This window comes from Myxocyprinus asiaticus, chromosome 42 (genome assembly GCF_019703515.2).
Source record: "Myxocyprinus asiaticus isolate MX2 ecotype Aquarium Trade chromosome 42, UBuf_Myxa_2, whole genome shotgun sequence".
NCBI classification, from domain to species: domain Eukaryota; kingdom Metazoa; phylum Chordata; class Actinopteri; order Cypriniformes; family Catostomidae; genus Myxocyprinus; species Myxocyprinus asiaticus.
The window spans coordinates 17,642,845-17,664,179 of NC_059385.1; the positions used below are offsets into that span (position 1 = coordinate 17,642,845).

A 21,335-nucleotide genomic window follows, 5' to 3' on the forward strand; every position below is an offset into this window, starting at 1 on the left:
TTGCTAAATCAAGTTTTCTTGTAAAGTCTAATCTATAGGTTTAGGAAATAGGCTACCCTATAATCAATAAAACACAGTCGGAAAAAAAATCGATTTCAACAATGATTATAATTAAGATTACATTTTCCAATCATTAAATGAGGTTACAAATCTAAAAACCAATCTCCTGCACTTCAAATAATTTTCAGAGAAATATCTGGAAGTACAGTAAAAGCTATCAACACACGAGTGAGCAGCTGATCACCTGTGGACGGCCCGTGATTATTCAATGTAGTGTGAGACTCTCAGCTGATTGGCTGACTGGCATACTCAAACTCCTGATGCAACCAATAGAAACGCTCTGATGCTTTTCCCACATGAAACCGCTATAAATTAGACAGTTGCCACTAAAGGTTTCCTTCTCAGTCAGTGGAGGGTAACTGCAGGAGGGAGGGCGAGAGAGAAAGTGCAAAGACATCTGCACCTGTGAACCAAAGGGCTACAGAACTTGTTGCCTATCTCTCAAAGGTACATATTCAACATATTTTTAATATATGAGCATGTGAAATGTGTGTATATTGTGTAGGTCTAGTGAGCACCGCCAGATATTTAAATATATTTAAAAGGATGAATAGCAGTACATATCTGTTATTTAAGCCTGGCTGCTTTTGGAATAAATATTTACACACTAATATATATATTTTTTAATACAAAAAGATACATAATTAAAGTATTAATAACTGAAGAGAAGTTCTATAACTACTGTACTGTTCATCATTCTCTGTTAATGAATGAGCATACTGGGTCTGATATAAAATTGACTGACGCAAAGTCATAAATGTAACACACAGAAAGAGATTTTATTCTATTTCATGTCAGAATTTCTCCGCTGATACTGCCCTTTTTGATATCCCGTGTCTAAACAATGTGGGAGTCTTTTGCCAAGCAAATTTTGCTATTCTCCCAAAAGCTATGTATTGCAAAAGAGCCATATTGACTTTGAAAGATGTGAGATTCACTTCACTGACAAAGAGATATACTGAAACTCACTCCTTTGTGAGTTTCAGAAGTGACTTTTTGTTAATCCTCTCAATGAGCCATTCACAGATCTTGAAAAGTACCAACACACTTGAAAAGTACATGCTCGACTTGTTAGGGCACTTGTTGTTATCTTTATTTTAACAATTTCTATTAAGCAATATCATTACATGATGGAAATCTTGGTAGTTCCATTTAAATGACTGACCTAACAAATTTTCTGTCCCTTTTTCTTCCACAGATCAAAGGATCCCCTCCACACAGTGAGGTCTGATCCCACCAAACCCTGTAAACCACACTTTTTCCTCTGATCTGTCTGCTTTCCTACTCCCTGCAGCCATGGCACCCACTCTGGCCACGGCATTTGCCCGTCGCTGGTGGATGGCGGTAACGGCTATCATTGAAAACTTGCTCTTCTCTGCTGTCCTACTGGGCTGGGGTTCCTTACTCATCATGCTGAAGTCTGAGGGCTTCTATTCATACCTCTGCACTGAGCCAGGTAAGAAATAATCTGTAAGAAAAAGTCTTAATCTTAAATATAAAATTTTAGGTTTGAGTGGGTTTTACAGCTTTATAAAAAAATATATATATATATATATATATTTTTTTTAATGAGAATACCATCTACGTACAACCCATAAACCAATATGCTGACCTAAAGAACATATTTTAATCTCCAAGATCTTTTATAATCTCCAAAGTATCATTCTATCAATGAAAGACTTTAATTTAAAGCTCAATTGTGTTTTGTTTATTGATCTATAAGCATATTGGCAAATGCCATCCATTCCTTCATTCCAGTCTGGTCTCACAAGCCTACAAAGGCTGTGAACTTTGTGTCTGTCATTACTTAGAAATTAAACCCCAAGCAAAACAGATTTATTCTCACCTTCTCTAAGGAGGAGGAATCTCCATCCCTCAGGAGCCGCGCAGACACTCGCTTTACAGCAGCTTCCATTAAATCACTGTGCCAGAGCTCTGTAAAACACAGGAATGTGAAAGGGTCTGACCTAATCAAGCGCACCCTTAAATCGAGAGGCCTACTGTTAAGTATACTGTAGTTTAGTAATGGCTTGATGACTGTTTAATGTTAATTGAGATGTTAACTATCTGCTTCTTTAACTGAATTAGAGCCTCAGACATACTGAATGGCTTGGAATTGATCAACTGATTGTGTCTCAAGAAAGACCACGTAAAAAAACATGTTTTAGTCTCACTGTGGCTGCTGATGCCCATTTATCATGTTGTCTCTTGGGTTCTCAGTCTTGATTTAAAAAGAACATGGGGACCCTTTTAACCACAAAAGCTGGTTTGAAATTCCCAGACAGATGAAGGGGGAGAAGAGGGGCAAGAGAAGAGAAAAAGAGTTGTTTGTGTAGGAAACTGTAAGACGCTTATCGTTTGGGTAGATCTAGGAATACCACTTGTCAGGGTGGATTGGTGGCCATCTTACATGTCTATCCATCTGTTTGGCAGAGCAAAGCTGTGCTTTAAAAAAAAAAATAAAAATAGCCCGAAAAATTGCTTGAAAAGCCATAAAAAGTCCCAGTTCCTGCTTTGTGACATTACTCAGCTTTTTTTTTTTTTTGATTGTCCTTTTGGTCTGTCACATTGTTGTGACGTAATAGGTATGTCTATCTCAGCAAAAATTGGTGGTGCACAAGACAGCAAAAAAAAAGCTGATGTATTCAGCAGTAAGAATGTGTAATCTTAAAGTCCACAGATAAGACTCAAAGTTCCTGGACACTGTATCTTATGGCAAGAGTCAGCATTTACACTGCAGTCTTCCTCTCTGACAATTTAGTATGATGCAAAGCATGTGAGGTTTTGGTTTAGTGCACTGGCCCTGATCTCCAGAATATGGAGCTGCATCAGCAGTGTTTGATTAACTACAGAAAAGTCTTTGTATTTTCAGCTCCCTCAGCTAAAATGTGGTTATGGACACTTTGTATTGTGTGTGTGCGTGATATGTTCCTTACATTTGATCAGATCTGGCCAACAAACTAATGGCTGTGGATGAAAAGAACAACCCCTCCTTGTTTTCTCTCCTAATTGTACTGGACCTTAATATGTCTACATATCTTTTGCATTGGGTAGTTGATGCTTGTGTCCAGCTAGAAGCTTATATCAACCTAAAGATTTTAGGTTAAATTTATATGAATGTATAATGGCAAGTATTTACTGTGTATATATAAAAGGTCCTGTAACTGGCCACCATTTCTTTTTCACAATTTTATAAATCTTTTTGCCATTACTTTTTTAAAAGTACCAGTATTCCATATAGTCTCTAAATTAATATGTGGTCATTAAAGCTGTATGTATAATTATAAAAGAATAAGCTAAATGCAATTTAAAATAGTTTTATATGGAGTATACAGTATGTCACACCACAGTGACATGGCAATAGGCCTATCAGTAAAAACAGGTGAAAGGTCATATAGATGACAAGCAATATTAATTACTTATCACAGCAGTGAGTTAAAGACAATAATACGTTTATTACAGTAAGGTTATCTAATATACAGCTCAATAGTTTTAGTAGGTTCATCTCACATATTTGTTCCTCAACCCTTCTATCAAGCACACCATCTTGTTTTTTTGCTAAGAGCAGGTGACTGCTATCTCTCCGGGTGTGTCCTGAAATAGCATCTATTTAAATTAATGTTGCATTTGGCGTCAGGCAGCCATTAACACATCTATGTGGCTCACATAGGGTACAACGGGGCTAAAGGCACCCCTTAAGGAAATGTACCTTTTTTTCTGGTCACAAAATGTATCAATTGAATAATTTTTATTGAATATTGATACAGCAACATAATTTGTGTGAAAATAAATAATAACAGAAGGTTGTTTCGATTAAAATTAAGTTTATTTTTTTAAAAAGTGGCGAGGGTGCGTTTTACCCCACACTTGGGGTAAAAGGCTCCCTCGTTTGGGGTAAAAGGCCCATTAGGGATTTAAAGTGATATTGTGTAGATACCTGGGCAATAGTTATAGGGCACAGTTTGTCAACTAATGCAAATAATTTTGAGACACCAACATGCTTTTATGAGTAACAAATTAAAGTGATGCTTACTGAAAATAATCACTTTGGAAAAAGTCAACTATTTCCTGTTAATTTCAAACACATTTGGCATTTTAGTACATCTCAAGTATTCTATGAACAAACTAATCTCTGTTATGATTGGATCAGTCAGTGTGAGCCCACTTTGAACATTTTACATAACAAATCTATTCCCCCCACTTAAGAAAAACAATGTGTTTTATAGGGGCCTTTGGCCTCTGAAACGGGGGCTTTTTATCCCAAATACTATCCTTTCACTTATTGGACAGTTATTGAAAAATGTGTGATTTAATGACCTTAAACAAAACTGAAAATGATAAATAAGTATTTTGTCTCAAAAGAAATGTGTTAATTTTAGTGATTTTTATTAGCTACATAAATTTGCAACATTTTTAAAAAAATATTACAAATTAGATCAAAATCACTGCCTCAAAATCAAACTTTAGACACCACATGCAAAGATCTCATGGATCAGGAAAATTTTGCAGTTCATTGTGACAAACAGGTGTTTAGGAAAGTACTGTAGTTTTTGTTGCTATTTTGTGTTTTGGGAGAAAATGGAGGCTCTAGTGGCTATAGGTGGCACTTCAGCACAGAAATATAATATACACAAGAGTATTAGAACAGACCATGGTATAAATTGACGTATTTGACATAAACGGACGAGACACAGTTTGTTTTAAATGGTTAGAAAAAAATATACCCTCACAAAGGTAAAAAATTCCCCAGAAAAACAGATCCACAGGACAAATATTTAAAAATATTTATTTCCTTTAATGTAAAAGTTAATTTCTGACACTTGCGTGCTAACTGAAACTTTACAATTTTATTGTATCATGGTGTTTTTTTTTTCTTCTTTGTTCATTCCATATCTCACCTGGGCCACTAAGTGAGCCAGGACTGCCAGTGGTGCACCCTTAACAAAAATAGGTGCATCTCCTGCCACCCCCAATGCCCTTTAGTACCCTTTACAAGTGCCCAAATGGGAACACCATTTGCACACCAGCTTAGTTTAGGAAAGAAGCCAGAGCAAGCTCTATGACTCGCTCTTCCTCAGTTGTGGCAAATCCCAAGCCCTCTTTTTCAGTGCAAGAGTGTTTACGACTGTGTGTGAAACACGTCAGAACATTCTACACTGAGTCCTAAAACATGCTTTGAGTTGGCAGCCTCTTCCACTGTAGCTGTGGAAGAAGAACATGTGTATCTTTGGGATGTGACTGGCACAAATTAGAGGGTGATTACCAACCCTTCGGCCCTCCGAAAGGCATTCGACACCTACTATTAGCATAACTTTGTATCTAAGTGGCATATTGGGACCTGGTAAGGTTGCATAAACAAAAAAATACATTGTCCTACTCTTTCTGAATTATATCAGTCTAAATCATTCTCACCTCACTATATCTTCTCAAGCAAAGCATTATTTTTTTAAGGCCACATACACAATAATACTTTTGTGGTTGAAAACTTTTTCCATTTCCTGACGGCATCGTTTTCCAAAGTGTTTCAAAAATCAATGCAGTTATACTGTATCCTAAAATGTATTAGTGTGGACGTGGTGTTTGATTTTTCTCAAGAGAAGACTGAAATGCATCAACCGTAGGCAGTAATATGGAACACACATTCGGATCACCACAAGTCTGAATATCAGTTTATATGTCTCTAATATACTAGCTGCTATTAATGGAGTGTAATCCTTTGTCACCTGGTTCAGTATCAGAATTTATATATGTGTGTGCATGGTGAGATAATATAAAACAGGATTGTACAATAGTCCAAAAGTACGATTATAAACAATGTTCCCAAAGCAGAACAAGATAAAGGAATATCAAGTGTGTGCTTTCTACTTTCATTCACAGCCCTTATCTCAGGTCTTTATTGAAACCTTGCTAGTGATTCCCCATTCCAAGCATTTTACTGCTGGGTGAAAGTCTATCTCAGGAACTTTGTAGTTGCAGTCACAGGGAAGACCAGCTTTAACCAGAATTAATTACATGTAAATTTAGGCTGGTTTATGCTGAGTTGTGCTGGGCTGATTATGGTCTAGCTGGTGGACCAGAATAGCAATGATGTTCACCAGCAACACTTTACCAGCATAACATCAATATTAACTGGTTTTTATTCAAAGTCATAGTTCAGAACTATTTTTTGTGACTGAATCATCCTGACTTCATTAGGTTACATCAGCGAAAGTAATTTTAAGGGTTAGATCAAGTCAAAATAATTCCTTAAGGTTACAACGGCACATATAATTATTACAACTGTGTAATAACTGCACATATACATTTTTACACTGTGCAGTATTATACAGTAAAGTAAATAGCTTGGAACTCCACACATTTTGTACATTTCAACCATAAACACCACAGCTACATTTATGTTGTAGTTACACATTAACCAAGTTCAGCTTTCCTTAAGTTCCCATTGTACTTGTTGTTATAAAAATGGTCCATGTACATGCAATTCCAAAAAGTCTTGAAGCAAAGTCATAGTGTCCTTACCTCCTGTAACCTTGCATTATTCCACTGACCATTCCAAACATGGTGTGTTAACAAGGCCGTAGAGTGCAAGTTTTGAGAAACCTCAGTTGTGAGCTTCAAGGAACTGTCAAGAATAATGTGAGTCTGCACGTGTGGTGTCTGTGTAATTGGACAGCAACCAGAGTTACAAGAATTTGATGCCTATTTCACAGTAGGACTAACACCAGGGACGCACGTGACCAATTCATTCTCACCTCCCTCCCGCACGTTTTCAACATCTGTCTTTCTTTCTCCCCTCCCTCAGTTTTTACACCAACATCTGAGTTTTCTCACTCTCTTAAATGGACTCTTTGTGGTAGAAATCGTGACCCTATGTGTAGTACATCTCCAGTGTGTTGGATATCAGGTCATACCAGTCTAAGGTGCCGTTCACACCAGATGCGTTCAACCCTCTGTTTTTCAATTGTTTTCCAATGTAAAAATGTGCTAGACAGATGTCTTTGCTTTCAACTTATCGTGCAGGAGCGCCAAAATTTTTTAGATGCAGTGTCTTTACTTGTAAAATTAACTTAAATGGTTAAAAAAAGCATCTTGAAACACCTGCTTTGCACTCTATTTGTGATGCAGCATCAAGCTTTTTTTTGTCCAAGAACCCGTTCAATGTAAATGGTCCAAAAGGCTGTCAAGCAGGTTTTTGGAACATGATAGCTGGTTTGTTGCTTTGTCCACTCGTTCTCAATAGCTTATTCAAGGTGGTCATACAGCCCAGGTTGACCAAGATGGTCTACCAGGTCGATCATGATCCCATCAGTTAGAAGTCCAGATCCCAAACCAGCTTTGACCAGCTAATGACCATAAATGTCCAGCTTCAACCAGCTTGAAACCATTAAAAAACTTTTTTTTTAACTGGATTGTCTAGCAGAGTCTCTCATTTCTGTAATTCTTGACTTTGACACCAATAGATGGTTTACCAGCTGTAACCAACCAGGTTGATCAATATAGTCTAGTCCGACCTTGCCCCCATCGACTGGTAGTTTAGCTGATCTACCACCTAAACCAGCTTGGACCAGCAAATGACCATATATGACGATCTTAAACCTGCAAGAAACCATATAAATCATGGTTTTATGTGGACCGTCCAGCAGAGGCTCTCTTTTTTAAGTAATTCTTGACTTTGACACCAAGAGATGGTCTACCATCCCTAAACAGACCGGTCTACCAGGTCAACCTAGGCCCCACCAACTGGTAGTCAAACTGAACAACCACCTAGACCAGCTTGATTCACTAGTTTCAATCAGCTAGAAACCATATAAAACCTGGTTTAAACATGACTGTACAATTTCTTTAATTAGTGACTTTGACACCAAGAAATATACTCTAATAATTCTACTATACTAACTTATTATTTCAATTTAAATTTAATGTCGGACACATGTTAAACTCTCTCTTTTTTTCATTGTCTTCTACAGACAATAGCTCGATGGCAAACTTCTCCATGCCACCTGTGTCTTCATCATTGTCTGATGATGCAGAATATGAATATGACGAGTTCCAGTCCGTCCAGCATGATGGCGGTGTGGAGGTGGTCCCTCTGAACCATCCAGAAGACCACCTGAGGATGAATGGATGGCTGATCTGTAAGGAGCAGGATGAGATGCTCAATCTGGCCTTCACCGTGGGCTCCTTCCTCCTCAGCGCTATTACGCTCCCTCTTGGAATCGTCATGGACAAATACGGCCCACGCAAACTCCGTCTGCTTGGCAGGTAGGTGTTAAGTGTGTAGTTCCCAATATAATGTGTATTTCATTTATATACTTATGAAAATGCATTATTTTTATGTAGATGTTTAAAGTACATAGCTTGAATGTATATGGCCTGATTCACTAATATTTTTAGCACTGAGAAATTTGGAGTTCCTGATTTATTGAGTTCCAATGTTGTGTCTTTGTTTCCAGTGCCTGCTTTTCCCTCTCGTGCCTAATGATCGCTTATGGAGCCAGCAACCCGAATGGTAAGAATGTCATATCCATTTAAATGTGAATTGGGGTTCCCACAGTCATGGAAAACCTGGAAATATAAGGTTATTAATTTTTTTTTTTTTTTTTTTTTGCATTTTTAAAAACTGCCCTGAAAAAGTCACAGAACTATATATATATATATATATATATATATATATATATATATATATATATATTCCTCTTTATGCTTATCTCTTCAATATTTCATTGGTCAGAAATTGCTCTTTTTGAGTGCAATCTTTATAATGTTAATATCAGTTCATCACAATCAACTGGAAAAGTCATTGAAATTAATCTGTAAACAGGAGTGGGAACCCTACTGAATATATGTTTCCATACTTATTAAAACAGATCTCGGCATCTGAGGATGTTTTACTGCTAGAAATTATTATAGTGAGACATGTTTGTTTTTTCCAGATCTGTCGGTCCTTATCTTCATTGCTCTGACCTTTAATGGATTTGGAGGAATGTGTATGACCTTCACTTCACTTACGGTGAGTGTGTGTGTTTGTGTTAACATATTCATGAAAATACAATTTTGGTGCTGCATTCTTTCCAGCTCTCCCTTGTTGAAAAGACCTACATAGGTGGTCATCAGCGTATATTGTGTTTTGGATTCTGGAATGCTGGGGTCCACCTGACTTAACTTCTTAACATTGCTTGTGAGCAAGCTGGTCTACCAGCTAGACTGCTACAAACCAGCTTAAACCACCAGTGTGGACCAGTATGGAAATTCTTGCTGGTTTAAGCTGGTCTTTTCAATAAGGTCTCTGTCTCACTGTCTCAGTCTCTCTCTGTCCCTCTCATCTTAGCGCTCTCATATGTAACTCAATAGGTTAATCATTAACTCTCTGTGCGTCTTAGTTCACTATTTTTCCTGATGACTCCCTCCTGTTGCTGTGCTGGCACCATGCATAAATTCCTGATGGTGTACTACCCAGTGTGCTGACCCAGTAAGAACAGCCTCAGGTCGGCTTGAGCTCAGCATGATCTGAGAAATTGTATGAGCATGAACTCATTTAAAACATTAACACCCACATCCAAAATCAACTTTTTGCCTCTCCTGCTTTTGGTGGATTAAGAAAATGCACCGTCCATAAATATTTCTTACTGAGCATGAAACTGTATACATTATTTTTATTCTAAATAACTTTTTGTCTTTATGATAGTGTGGTAATTTAGCTGTTTTGTCTTTGCATTTTGTGACACGCAGAGCTAATTTTGTCCTTTTTGTAAAACTACACGTGTCACAAATACGCAAAGATGCATCATGATTTTTTCTAACATATTAGTTGGTACAATTTTACAACAAGGTTCCATTCATTAACATTAGTTAATGCATTATGCATCATGAACAAACAATGAACAATATATTTTTAATGTATTATCATCATTTACTCACCTTCATGCCATCCCTGATGTGTATGACTTTCTTCTGCTCAACAGCTTTTTAACAGATTTTTAAAAGAATGTTTCAGCTCTGTTGGTCTAAACAATGCAAGTAAATGGTGACCAGAACTTTGAAAGTCCAAAATGGAGTATAAAAGTAATCAATACAACTCCAGTTGTTAAATCCATATCTTCTGAAGCGATATGATAGATGTGGATGAGAAACCCATCGATATTTAAGTCCTTTTTTAAACTGTAAACCTAGACTTTCACTTTCACATTCAGCCACCTACTGGTAGGGGTGGTCAAAGGTGGAGATTGATAGCAAAAAAGGACTTAAATATTGATCTATTTCTCACCCACACTTATCATATTGCTTCCGATGGATTTAACCACTGGAGTCATATGGATTACTTTTATGAGTTCTGGTCACCATTCACTTGCATTGTATAGATCAACAGAGCTCAAATATTCTTCTTAAAATCTTCAGTTGTGTTCTGCTGAAGAAAGAAATTCATACACATATGGGATGGCATAAGAGTGTGTCAATGATGAGAGATTTTTCATTTTTGGGTGAACTTTCCCTTTAATAAAAATACTAGAATGAATAATTGTTCATTGTTAGTTCATGTTAGTTCATTGTGCATTAACTAATGTTAACAAATACAACTTTTGATTTAAAAAATGTTAGTATATGTTGAAATTAACATCAACAAAGATTAATAAATGCTGTAAAAATATTGTTCCTTTTCAGTTCATGTTAACTAATGTTAGCTAATATTAACAAATGGAACCTTATTGTAAAGTGTTTCCTATTCATTTTAGTGGCTTGTGACATTCATTTGGTTGATGTGTCGCTCGCTACATATAGTTCTGGAGGGAAAAAAATCTCAAACAAATTTCTGATTGTTAATTCCACTGTTAAAAGTCATTAAAAGTTGTGAGAGTTGCAACAGATTCAAACAGCTTTGTCGCGACAAACAGTCTTCGTTTTTGAACGAAGCTTTGTTGGTTATAATGTACATTATAGTTTTGCTGCATCACTCCTTTTCAGTGTAAATAGGATGTCAAACGCAGCCCAACTTTTCAAAAAACAAATAAATCGAATCAGATTTGACAAAACACAGAACTTCAATCAAGAATCCACTGATCACGCACTGAAGATCACTTTCTTATGTAACAGGGCACTGGCTGTTGCTCATCCACTTGTTGTCACAGGAACAAGGCATAACTGTGGGCAGGCAATCCCAGTCTTAGCTCCAATTAGAGTCATAAAAAAGACTCTGCATTAGCCGGTTCAGACTGGACTGATCTTTCCTCAGTTCATACTGACCCAGTTATTTGTCTTGTGGTGACAGAATGGAATGGAATGGAAAGGAAGTAAGAAAGAAAGAAAGAAAAAAAAAAAGAAACAAAGAAAGTAACAATGTAATTACACCAGATAGCAGTAGAAAAGTGGCATTCATCTTAAATATACCACAAATACACTTTTCAACCAAACATGACAGTTTGTTAGTTTTTAAGTTAATATTATAAAACAAAACAAGAAGGATTTGGGTCATTTTCCTATTGTCAAACTTAGTGCAACATGTGCATAGTGAACGTAAAAAACTACACTTGTGGTTACTCTGCTTGGGCACCAGTGTGAACTTGAAGGAAACTGACTTCATATATTCACTAAATTTACTTTGGCTTCACTTGGTTAAAATGTTTTTTTTTGTTTTTCTTTTTTTTTTCAGATGCCTCTTGGTTTGATATTTAGTTAAATTCATTCCTTTTTTGTAGTGTGGCATAAGTGTTCAAGTACTTTTTAGGGCCACTGTATATTAATTTATTTTCTAGTTTTCTTCTATTTTTCTGGTCTTCTGTGCCATAATCTGTTTCTCTCAACTCCCAGTCTCCATCCTCTGGTTATAGTCATTGCCTCTGAACTGTAAATCCTTTCACAGCTGATTTGCTGTGCTTTTGTCAGTCCATAATTGTTGGCCATCTCTCCTTGCTTTCTGCTGTATTTAGAGAATGACTGTGAATCACTTCTCTTTGTTCATGTCCATTACAGTGAACTGTAAAGGAAATGCTCTGAACAGCCAGAGTCTGAATCTTGCCAGGATTGTAATACATTTTTCTTTTCTGAAAGAGAAAAATAAACTGTCCTGGAAACTTTTATCTAAAAAAAAAAGAAGTCAGTTTTTCTATTCAGAAAAATATATAATTATTCAGAATTCTGAATATAATTATGTTTCAGTATTATAAACGGCCGTTCACACCGAATGTGTTTTTGCATCCATCTGCGCTGGTTTTTCACATGCGCTAAACAGATGTCTTTGACCATTGTGCCGTGTCTCGCTGTTTTTCAGAGTCTCGCATAAAAGTGCTGTGATTTTAGTATCCAGTGTCAGGTAAAAAAAAAAAGTCTGCTTTTAAAAGCGCATCTTAAGACACCTACATACTGCTAAATGCATTGTGCCTAGATCACAAGAACATATTTTCTATACATTTTTCTATTCTGAGAATTGTCATTGTGTTCCTGTAGTATAAAGGTTGTTTTTTGTGTCCCTCTGTTTTCATTGTTTTTCTTTGTAAACATGCACTAGATGGACATCTTTGGGTGGTGCGCTGGTAAAAAAGAATGTCAACTTTTAAAATCCTGTCTCAAGACACCAGAACTCTGTTAAGTGCATTGCACTGCATTTATTTATTTTTTAAACGCAAGAACGCATTTGGTTTGAACGGCCCCTGAGAAGCCAAATGTAACTCTGGAGTATCTATAAGTTATGAAAGTAGCTTCATTTAATCCTAGCTCCTAATAGAGCAGTCCTCTGTCTGCCTGTCCAAATGAAGTTATTTTTAATAATAAAAAAAAAAATTTAATCCTTGTTTTCTTCCAGTTGCCCAACATGTTTGGTGACCTTCGTTCCACCTTCATCGCACTTATGATTGGCTCATATGCTTCCTCAGCTGTCACCTTTCCTGGGGTCAAGGTCTGTTAGTTATGGTAATCCAACATTGTGTTCTTAGACATTGGTCTAAGAGCGATTAGTTTATTGTGTGTTGTTAAAATTGTTGTTTCTCACTGTAGGTGATCTATGACCTTGGCATTACCTTTATCACGATTCTGGTGGTCTGGGCAGGCTGTGCAGGTCTCGTTTTCTTCAACTGCTTCTTCAACTGGCCCCTGGAGCCTTTCCCTGGACCCGAGGACATGGATTACTCGTAAGAAACACACGCAAAAACATATTGCTCTCATACATTTCAAAATTTGACATTTTCAAACAGTCCTTCTGTCTGTTTCTCTCTCTCGTACAGTGTCAAGATCAAATTCAGCTGGCTGGGCTTCGACCACAAGATCACTGGCAAGCAGTTTTATAGGCAGGTGACGACAGTCGGTAAACGTCTGAGTGTCGACAACACTCTGAAACAGAAAGAGCTTGCTGCCAAGGAGGGCCACAAACTCTGCCTGTCCACCATGGATCTGGAACTGCAGTGTGAGCCCAAGGAGGAGTGTAAGTGACAATGTGTAAACATTGCTGGCAAAATAAAATACTTTTAAGGCCGGAAACATTCTCTTTGCAAATATATTGACACAAGAGCGCGTTCCCGTTGTGTATTACTTAATATTCGTTCTTGCGTTACTGTGGCGGTAACAAACCTCAGTGCTCAAGAAGATGATAGCATTACCTTTAAATGGATGTGCCATTCAACAGGATGTGTTATCATTCAGGATTTATTCATCTAGCTAACTATAAACTTAAACTATAAACTAACTTTGCTCTGCAAGATTTTTTCAAACTATTGCTCCTATGGCAGAAGTTGACCTGAAAGTGGAAAAATTATCGTAGAAGAAGACAATTTAACACAAATGCTCGCTATATAGTGCCCCCTTATGGCAACACTGAGAATTCAATGCACACTGGTGTTATAAATTGTGTTCTGACAAATTATGGAACACAACCACGCATAAAACTGAGCTTGCGTTGTTAGAAGCTTTTGCATTTGCATGTTTCCTGTATGTTTTGGGCTTGACTCATGGCACTCCCTCAGTGAATTGTTGTAAACTCTTTCTTCTCATTTTCTTCTCTGTAGCTCAGTCGTTCATGCAGAGTATTTTTAGTCCCCTCTTCATGCTGAGTCTGGTAACCATGTGTGTGACTCAACTCCGTCTCATCTTCTACATGGGAGCCATGAACAACATCTTGGAGTCTCTAAGTGGAGGAGATCTTAACACAGGTGTGTTTTTCTGTTTTCTACAATGACCAAAATTCTTATAATGTGAAATGGAAATATTCTTTTATAATCAGATTCTATTCCGACTGTAAATTCTGATCGTATAAGCTGTAAAAACTGTAAAAAAAATAAAAAAATAGCCGATATGTACACCTATGACTGCATATTAGTAGTCTGTTAGTCTACGGTTAAGGCTAATAAACTACTCTATATCACTTGGTCAAAGAATGGCTAATTCTGATTATTACATTTAATAATTCAATTACATTTTATTTGAATAACACTTTTTACAAAACATATTGCTCCACAGCAGCTTCACAGAAAAAAAAATTGTGCCTTAAAAACCACCCAGTAAACAAGCCAAAGGCAACAGTGATATCGAAAAACTCTCAAAAGTCTCTTGTGTCTTATTGGTTTATTCAATTTTCACATTTGGATTAACAGAGAAGATTTCCAAAATGTCAGGTCTTGCAATTGTTTAAATTATGATGCAGTAGAAAATGTCTCCATTTTCCTAAATCGCTGCTGTTTTGACTGTTTTTGCAGTTGAGAGAATGGAACTGGGTAAGAATCTCAGCAGTGCAGTAGAATAGCAGTAGAAACCAGTAGAGCGTGTGCTCCCTCATGCTTGTTATTCTAACATTTAACCTTCTCCTGTACACAATGTGCCCTCTCACCTCATGCGTAACCCACTCCCTGCACACCTGTGCTTTAGGATATAAGGCATACACAAGCCTACAGAGTGCCGTAAACTCAGCCATTAACCAGAGTAGTTATTAATCAACCTCAAGCATTATCCATTAGACAATAACATAATCTCCCTTACTCTCTCTCGCTCGCTCAGTGAGCCTCTACACGTCCATTTTCGGTGTGATGCAACTCTTATGCCTGATGACGACGCCGGTCATCGGTCAGATCATGGATTGGAAACTCAAGGAATGTGATGATGGAGAAATCAATGAAAAAGAGGCCAACAAGTAGGTTATGAAAGACTTATGTTAAAACTGTTGACGTGGATGTGTCCTAAATAATTTTAAAATGGAAAAATGCCAGTAAATCAATGACAGCTGTTGGATTTTTTTAAGTTCAATAAGGTGGACTGTACTGATCTTGAAGTGTCTCTGTTTTTCTAAACATCTCCAGGGATGAGCCCCAACCCAAACGCAGAGACAGACAGATTCAGAAAGTGACCAACGCCACACGGGCCTTCATCTTCACTAACATCCTCCTCGTCGGCTTTGGAATCACCTGCCTGATTCCTAACCTCCCTCTTCAGGTGTGTGTGTGTGTGTGTGTGTGTGTGTATTCAAGATTGCCTTTCACTAAGTACGTTTACATGCAGCCTAATAATCCAGCCAATTGCTCAATAGGAAACAGTCATGTAAACAAATGTAAAACAATTTATCTGATTCAGCTCGATCCCAGTGAAATTGTCATTGGATTGAAAAGGGTGGTGCCAATTTTAAATAATCTGTTAAAATGAAGAATCACCATCTATACTTTTGAATCTGACTACTAAGACAAGAAAAAAGCAGTCTGTATGTTTCATGTTGTTAAGAATCCTTAAAAAACTGGCACTGGTAAAACATCTACTACAAGTAGGCTATAATTATTGTATTTTTTTTTTGTGCAATTTATACGTTGCTTGTAAAATGAAATGTAAATGTTGTTTGAGTACACTGCTAATGTTAAATGGAGATTATTATTAATAAAAAATGTTTGGCCCACATGATGGTGTAGTTACGGCATTAACCAGAAGGGGGCAACTTTACCAGCCAAATGACCCCTTGGTAAATTGTTTGTGAGATTCTGCTTAGTAGTCCAACATACCCACCTCCCCCGTGTGGCCCAGTTATGGAACTACTTTGTGTGCACATTGTCACCTTCCTATATTTTACCATGGGAAAACATATATTTAATAATGCTATTATCTTTTCTCCTCTCAATTCTCCTCATGCCTTCTCTCTTATCCTCTTTTTCCAGATGTTATCGTTTGTTCTTCACACCATCGTCAGAGGCTTCATCCACTCAGCCATTGGTGGACTTTATGCTGCTGTGTAAGTTTAGCACATTATACTATGATTATATTCTGCATGTGATATTGCCATTAATACCTGGATTAAGCATATAATAAGAACACTTCTATGTGTGCATTCTGGAACATTGTCCTCTCTGTGACTTGTGGAAATCTCACTATATATCTGCAGGTACCCATCCACTCAGTTTGGCAGTCTGACCGGAATGCAGTCTCTGGTTAGCGCTTTATTTGCACTGCTACAGCAGCCTTTGTTTATGGCTATGATGGGACCACTAAAGGGAGACCCACTCTGGGTATGACACACACACACATTTGAATTATGGGTACACTAGAAATGTCCTCATAAACCACAATTATAGCACAATACCCTTGTAATTACCAGTTTGTAACCTAAAAAAATGTCCCCGTAAACCACCCAAACCCGCCCACACACACACACACACACACACACACACACGTTGGTGCGGCTATGCTTATGAGGACTCTCCATAGACATAATGATTTTTATACTGTACGAACTATAGATTCTATCCCCTAACCCTTACCCTACCCCTAAACCTAACCCTCACAAAAAACTTTCTGCATTTTTACATTTTCAATAAAACATCGTTTAGTATGTTTTTTTTAAGCGATTTGTATTATGGGGACACTAGAAATGTCCTCATAAACAACATTTATAGCATAATAACCTTGTAATTACCTAAGAAATTGTAACCTAAGAAAATGTCCTCGTAAACCACCCAAACCCACACACACACCCACACACACACACACAAACACATATTTACTTTGCTATCTAAATTCGGACATACCCTAGACTCCTATTGTTTTTATTTAAAGCTAATTATAATGACTATACATTAACAATAACCCTACCCCTATAGCAAATAAATAAATGAATGAATTTTCCAGTTGAGGACATTAATGAATGTCCCCTAAGGGAGGTTTTGTCAGATTTAGCTCAGTTTTAGGGACAAACATAAAAGAAACCATTACTAATACTAGATGGATTAAATGCCTGCTAGGCATGTTTTGACCTCCTGTCTCTCTTTGTGTCTTTGTCTCTTGTTCTTATGTAGGTGAATGTCGGTCTGCTAGTACTTAGTATGCTGGGCTTCCTGTTACCTCTCTACCTGCTGTACTTCAGAAAAACTCTGCACAAAAAGAGGAAGGAGAAAGAAAACATGGCTAAAATCTACCTGAAAATCAACGGCAGTGATGTACCAGAGGCATTTGTGTAGAGAAAGCAGATAAAGGGAAAAACATGAGATTAAAAAAGACATGAGACTAAAAAAGACAGAAAATATCATGGCCACACAGACGTAGATGCAGTGACAATTACACACTATTTTGTCTCTCTTTTATAGAGGCATATTCAGCCAATATCTGATTAACTCAGTAGATGAAAAGAGGGATGAAGCAACATGGGAAATTTGCTGTCCCTCTTTCATTGTCAAATGAGGTTCATTTATTTTAATTTACAAAGTCAAAACTCATATATTTAAAATGGGAAATATTTATATGTGGAGTGTTCATGCAGTCAAGGTTTAACCCTAACATAAAAACAAAGCCTGTGTGTTTTAGAAATACATTTCCGTTTATTGCATATTATAATATTGAATTTTTCTTGCTACTGCAAGATTTGTATACACCGTTATGTTTAAGAGGAGGGCTGAAGAAACCAGCCTGGCCACACAGACGGTACAATGATGCCAGTTGGCTCTTTCACAGGAACACCCAAACAACCCTCATTCATTCTGCTAACCTCCACATGGGTTTTCACTGATGTAAAATTAATATAATCTTGAGTGTAAATCCCCAGTTTTGTGTAAAAAAATAAAAATAAAGCACAAAAAAAAAAAAAAAAGGCCAATAAATGCTTCTATAAGAAGAACAGCTAATTTCAGATCATAAGTAACCCTTGTTTTAGAGAATTATGTACCGTATAAGTACAATGATCTCATGAGCCTACAAGGCAACACCTTATAAATCTTGTTATAGTAAACCATGATATATGGTACCTAAAGGTGTAATGGAAGGTATTACATGCTTTCAGCTCTGCAATCCCATTGCATGCACAAAACACAACTTGCAAGAACATTTTGCATTCATAATGATTCACAAAGTGGCGTTTAACATATTTGTAATGAAATAACATTTATGAAAAGGAAACAAGGAAGTATAATACAATCTGATCACTTTAGATCACAGTAGTTTAGGAGAGCCCTGATTTATGCATGTCAGTTTGTATATATATATATATATATATATATATATATTTACATACACATAAGACGCATACACAAAGAAAGAGGCTTGACTCAACTGGTTATGATCTGTACTAAGTGACTAATCTGCAAAGTGATTGCTGAAAGCTGTAAGAGAAACAAATGTCAGGGGAACAACAGCACTTTGTCTCACACACATGTCCCATAAAGCCCCTCATGACTTAAAATTCCCTTTTCTGTCTTTCTTTTATTTTGTGCTTGTATACTAAAATAACATTCTGTGATACTTCAGAGTCTGTTAGGAGTCATTTGGCATTCATATGTCAGTGATTGCATGATCAAGTTCCCATGGACCTCTAAAGTGACAATGTTATTTAGAAAGCACAACTTAACTCACACATTTGCCTTTTGTAAAAACCTTTTGTGCAGTTTACAGTGCAGTTAATGATGATGATAGCTGACAAGAGGATTTGAACCACGGATTCTATGGAAATGTTTTTGATGCTTTGTTTATTGTATTTATTTCTTTTGTGTTTTCAAATCTAACAGACAACATGGACAGTGCAACCTTATTTGCAAAGGTTGTTATAGTAACTAGCATGTCAATGTTGTAGTAGCTTGTTTTTTTTTTTGTTTTTTTAAAAACCTCCATTTATTGTTCAACATGGCATTTTTGTTGAGGATTACATATATTCAATAAAATATGAATTTAATTATTGCTAATCTTGCTTTCGTTTATTTTTATATAATGCAAATATTGTAATAGTTTCTACAATTTGGATTAAACATACTTTAGTCTTTACAAAGCGTACAGCAAATCTGAGTTGTTCACATTAAAATGTTAAAACATAAACACAATGTTTAATTCAGGATGTTAAACCTGAATTTTGTTACAATTATTTGATTTAATAGATCACAAAATAAAAGCCACATCACATTAGCGCTGATCAAGGTGCAAGATACCCTGTCAGAGTCTCTGATTTTGTTTGGCTATGCTGATTGGAATGTCTTAAAAATTTAGCATAGCTTTTAATGAGAGGCTGTGTATAACATTAGTTGAAAGAGTCTTTCCTGGAAGTTATGAATAAGATATAGAATGTTCTTACAGGTCAACTGCACCGTTGTGGTGACTTGATCCCGCAATGGAAGAAAAAAAAAATGACAAGAAAAAGTCCCAGTTGTGAAATATGTAAAGTTAAAATTATGAGCAATGAAATTCCCTTTTCAGTCTTTCTTTTATTTTGTGCTTGTATAGGCTACTAAAATAACATTCTGTGATACTTAAGAGGAGTCGTTTGGCATTCATATGTCAGTGATTACATGATCAAGTTCCAATGGACCTCTAAAGTTAAATGTTATTTAGAAAGCACAACTTAACTCACACATTTGCCTTTTGTGCAGTTTACAGTGCAGATAACGATGATATTTGTCGAGTGAAGGATTGGAACCTGAATAAAGTTGAAGTTACAAGAAATAAAGTCACAGTTGTTAGATATAAAGTTACAGTTGTGAGAAATAAAAGTGCAACTGCAAAATATAAAGTCGAAATTACGAGAAATTAAGCTGAAATGATAAGTCATAAAGTCAAAATGGCAAGATATCATGTTACAATTCTAAAATATAAAGTCAGAGTTACCTTTTTATTTTATATTACCTTTTCTTTACATGGTGGGATCAAGGCACAAGTTCGGTCTCTGGTACAGAGAGTAATCAAAAGTCCTGTGTGCTGATCTGGCTCAGAACCATTATGACTAAACACTAGAATCGGACCACACAGAGACCCTGTAATCAGTTGTGCAATGTGTGCTTTGAGAAATGCCACAGTGAGGGGAGATCATAATGTAACTACAGGAAAATAATCGGATGGTGGGATCTGAATACAGATGAGCTATAAATAGAGGGCACCGTTTTATTGTTATGTAATTCCTGGCAGATTGGTTCAGGCAATACAACCTGACTGATATAGAGATCTTTGATGAGCCTGAGGTTATGAGGCAGCCGAATCAACAATATGACCAGCAGCTGTTCCATCACAAAGGCGCCCACATCAGACCATCCATCGGCTGTCGTCCCCGTTTTTTAAAAGACATTAGAGCTCCCACGATCCACCCCCCCCATGACGTCACGACTCCCATGTCACGGCAGGCACCAGGGTTGTCGTTAACGCCCCCCTCGGCCCTGATCAGGAAGTGAATCTGTGGGAAATAGAAAAGCGGTTCCTAGAAATGACATAGAAGAGGGTGAGGTGGGATAGATCGAGACACTGGGACTAACGGAGGATTCGCCACCTATTTGGATTCATCCAGGTGCAAAACGACGTAATCTTGGAACCGCAGAGAGCACCGGAGAATATGCTTATTAAAGAATTGTAAGTACAGCCGGTTTTTTTTTAATCTGATTGTGATGGGAGCATCCTCTGTCTGTCCGTGCAGCGCAGGTACCACGACCGCATCTCACCGCCAGAGGCCATGACTTGACTTAATGTCAGTTTACATTTTATTAATTTAAAGGATGAGACCATGCTTTAGGCGGGCCTAAAATGCACTTTATTTCTATTTAAAAATGTCATTTTGGCCGGTATTGTAACGTTTTGCTCAGATTTCTATTAAAAGTGCGATTTTATATTTTTTAATTTTTTAAACCGAAACCCTCTCGAGCCAGTCTCGTGCTGTTATTGATACGCCGGTGAAGGTGAAACGGACCGAATTTAGCACACCGCGTTCCGATATTAAATGGCGCCCATTTATACTAATACTTTCACAAAGATCCCGTTCATTCATCACAATGTGTCAATGCTTTATGGTGAATTTTTCGGGCGCTTTTCGCAACAACTGGATCGGTTCACCTTGCGCGTGGAATTCGAGTGGCTGTTGCTTTGAA

At 37.1% G+C, this 21,335-nt stretch overlaps 2 protein-coding genes across 2 annotated transcripts in view; both read left to right on the plus strand.

The window, feature by feature from the left end:
• Positions 1-403: 403 nt before the first annotated feature.
• Positions 404-19,173, plus strand: LOC127432861 (large neutral amino acids transporter small subunit 4-like). The gene is made up of 14 exons (XM_051684339.1): positions 404-507; positions 1,259-1,516; positions 8,028-8,322; positions 8,514-8,569; positions 8,994-9,070; positions 12,854-12,946; positions 13,045-13,178; positions 13,272-13,468; positions 14,049-14,192; positions 15,034-15,166; positions 15,333-15,465; positions 16,173-16,246; positions 16,397-16,520; positions 17,307-19,173. Exons 2-14 carry the CDS (start codon positions 1,357-1,359, stop codon positions 17,466-17,468), a joined length of 1,782 nt encoding a protein of 593 aa, XP_051540299.1. The 5' UTR covers positions 404-507; positions 1,259-1,356; the 3' UTR covers positions 17,469-19,173.
• A 1,511-nt stretch (positions 19,174-20,684) lies between these two features.
• The window catches only part of LOC127432705 (phosphatidylinositol transfer protein alpha isoform-like), a 28,893-nt gene continuing 28,242 nt past the window's right edge, over positions 20,685-21,335 (plus strand). Inside the window, exon 1 of the mRNA XM_051684060.1 lies at positions 20,685-20,823. Within this exon, the coding sequence (XP_051540020.1) occupies positions 20,807-20,823 (17 nt within the window). The 5' untranslated portion in view covers positions 20,685-20,806. The remainder of the gene's footprint in view (positions 20,824-21,335) is intronic.

Coding starts and splice junctions, on each gene's coding strand:
- LOC127432861 (XM_051684339.1), top strand. CDS start 1,357: ATGGCACCCACTCTGGCCACGGCATTTGCCCGTCGCTGGTGGATGGCG. Junction 13,469..14,048: donor GTGTGAGCCCAAGGAGGAGT/GTAAGTGACAAT, acceptor TCTTCTCTGTAG/CTCAGTCGTTCATGCAGAGT. Junction 16,247..16,396: donor GGTGGACTTTATGCTGCTGT/GTAAGTTTAGCA, acceptor ATATATCTGCAG/GTACCCATCCACTCAGTTTG.